The sequence below is a fragment of the Helianthus annuus genome, chromosome 8 (assembly GCF_002127325.2).
Source record: "Helianthus annuus cultivar XRQ/B chromosome 8, HanXRQr2.0-SUNRISE, whole genome shotgun sequence".
Taxonomy (NCBI): domain Eukaryota; kingdom Viridiplantae; phylum Streptophyta; class Magnoliopsida; order Asterales; family Asteraceae; genus Helianthus; species Helianthus annuus.
Genome location: NC_035440.2, coordinates 162,255,225 through 162,258,114, shown reverse-complemented (window position 1 = coordinate 162,258,114; position 2,890 = coordinate 162,255,225). Strand labels below are relative to the sequence as shown.

The following is a 2,890-nucleotide window of genomic DNA, read 5'->3' as shown; positions in this document are numbered from 1 at the left end:
TATGGAGATTTCGTACACCATGAGAACCTCGAGACCTGCAAGGTCCATGAGAGGTGGGCCAGAGTAGCAGGCATACGCATACTGTTTACACTCTTTTTCATCTCCTTTTACCTTTCTTTAACAAATTTTCATCTGCCTTTTATCTTTCCTAAACAAAAAAATAAATAAATAAAGGTTATCCACCCCGTATTAGAATAAACTTAAATGACAATATTTGTCGTATAATGTTATACGACTTGTATAGATAGAAAAAATACCATGTTGTATAACATTATATACAGGGGCGTAGCACAGTGGGGGCGAAAGGGAGCGGCCGACCTCTTGAACTTTTCACTCAGTAGTGAAGAATATGTAGTTTTTCGTATATAAATTTTTGGGTATATACGCTTTCGACCCACGGTTGGAAATCTCAAGCTTCGCCACTGATTATATAAGGTTTGGGCTATATAACATTCTATACGTGTCGTGTAATGTTATATGGCTAGGATACATGACGACAAAAAAACACACATCATTTTTGTTGTGCAACAATAAGTTATACTGGTAATATCCATATATGATGTGAAAATAAGAATTTATGGTATTTATTTTGAGAGCCAAAATAAATTAATATTCAAAACAGTGAATAGGTCACTACACTCTCCAGTCTCCACGCCTATATATACAACCACAATATCTACACCAACCACACCACCAGCTCACCACCGTAGAACCACCATGGCTCTCTCTCTCTCCTCCCTCACCCTCTCTCTGCTCCTCCTCCTACCCCTCTCCTCCGCCTCCATGATCCTCACCATCGTAAACAACTGCCGCTACCCCATCTGGCCCGCCATCCAACCCAACTCCGGCCACCCTGTCCTCGAACGCGGCGGCTTCGCCCTCAACCCTCTTTCCCACCGCTCCTTCCCCGCCCCCACCGCCCACTGGTCCGGCCGAATCTGGGCCCGAACCGGCTGCAAACACATCAACAACCGGTTCACTTGCGCCACCGGCGACTGCGGCAACAAACTCGAATGCAACGGCCTCGGCGGCGCCGCTCCGGCAACCTTAGCCCAGTTCAGCCTCCACCACAGCCACCTCGACCAATCCTCGTACGCCGTTAGCCTCGTCGACGGGTTCAACATTCCCATGACGGTCACCCCTCACGAAGGCAAAGGCACGTGCCCTGTGGTCGGATGTAAAGCGGATCTGCTAGCCACGTGCCCGTGGTCGTTGCAGAAACACGCGGATGGGCGCGTGGTCGCGTGTAAGAGCGGGTGTGAGGCGTTTAACACTGATGAGTTTTGTTGCAGAGGGCATTTTAACAACGTGCAGACGTGTAAACCGTCGAAGTGGTCTGGTTTTTTTAAGAGCGCGTGTCCGGCGACGTTTACGTACGCGCATGATAGTCCGTCGTTAATGCATGAGTGTATGTCGCCACGTGAGTTGAAAGTGATATTCTGTCACTAATAGAGTGTTTAGGGGATCGGGAATAATAAAAGATTAGTTTAGTTTAGTTTGATGTTTTGTGTGGTTTGATGTAGTAGGTGTGGTCGGTGTTATGTGTTTGTAATTGTATTATTTTATGGAATCTTAGTTTGTGGCGTATCAGTCACTCAAAATACTTCTTCTCTGGTTATAAAATATAGTGATAATATTGATATTTAATATATAACTAGGATTTTGCGCGTTGCGGCGGCGCGTGACGGATGGAAACATATAGTAAGACAAAACACGATTCGTAAAGCGCAGTGTGTAAAAGACAATTACAAAAAAGTGTAAATCATAAAGGTAGACACAAAGTGCACAAAACAATGTCAAAGACATTTTGAAAAACATTATGTATTGGCATTTGCAAAGTAAGAGTTGTAGTCTAGGGGTTACGATTGCAATTTTTTTTTTTAAAATTTGACGGGTGTAAAACTGGAGTAACAGTGCAAGAGGTAAAAAAACAAAATTTAAAAAAGACAAAGTGTAAAAGTACAGGGGTGGTGGCGGAAATGTGTAAAAGATAAGGGGGTGTTGTTGGAAATGTAAAAGAAGAAGGTTGGTGGCGGAACTGTGTAAGAGCTAAGGGGTGATGGTGGAAAACCAAAGTAGAGGGTTGGTGCTGGCAAAGTTTGAAAGATGAGGTTGTGGATTTGGAAATCCAAAATAGAAGGTTTAGGGACTAAATTTGTCATTTTATGAAACTTTGAAGATACCAAAGTCAAGGGGCTAAAATTGCAACATCGTGAAAGCACGGGGGCAGGGAGGCAAAGCCGGTGGGAAACCCGTGCGCGTTGCGGCGCAAGTACATTGCAAACATCGAATAAATTAGTCGAAACATTATGTAATGCGTTAAACATATGAAAACGCACATTTTGACGTATCCAATTTAACTCAATAACATAGTAGCTGCATAAAAATGTAAAGTATATTGTATTTATATGTGACCCGACTCATACATATAAAACGTACAAAAAAGCATAAAATGTGTATCAAGGGAAAATTAACACGTGTAATCAAAAGTGGTATTCATATCGACGGAAAAAATTATACCCTTAACGTATTGCGGTAGGGTTGAAACGTAGAATTGGAAACGTAATAAAACAATCAAAAAACAAAATATATTTGACCTGACTTGTTCCCCAAAAAAGTTTACATCGAAACGTATACCAACTCGAATTTATACCGACACATAAATTTTAATATTCATAATACAACCCGCGGGCGACGCGTTGTAGGCACGTTGCAAACAGATTAGTCTAAGCGCTATGTCATGCGCAAACCATATGAAAGCGCATGTCTTGACGTATTCAGTTCAACTCAATGTATGGTTGAATCCAAACGTTTAGTTTAAAAAAAATTAGCGAACGAAACTAATTAAAGAAAACAATAAGCTAAAAATGTATAGATATACGGTACAACG

General features: G+C 41.8%; 1 protein-coding gene across 1 annotated transcript; it reads left to right on the top strand.

Moving 5' to 3' along the window:
* The first annotated feature begins 677 nt into the window (after positions 1–677).
* Positions 678–1,601, top strand: LOC110912734 (osmotin-like protein). Its single transcript, XM_022157531.2, has one exon. It carries the CDS (start codon positions 718–720, stop codon positions 1,447–1,449), a length of 732 nt encoding a protein of 243 aa, XP_022013223.1. The 5' UTR covers positions 678–717; the 3' UTR covers positions 1,450–1,601.
* Positions 1,602–2,890: the final 1,289 nt, after the last annotated feature.

Coding starts and splice junctions, on each gene's coding strand:
- LOC110912734 (XM_022157531.2), top strand. CDS start 718: ATGGCTCTCTCTCTCTCCTCCCTCACCCTCTCTCTGCTCCTCCTCCTA.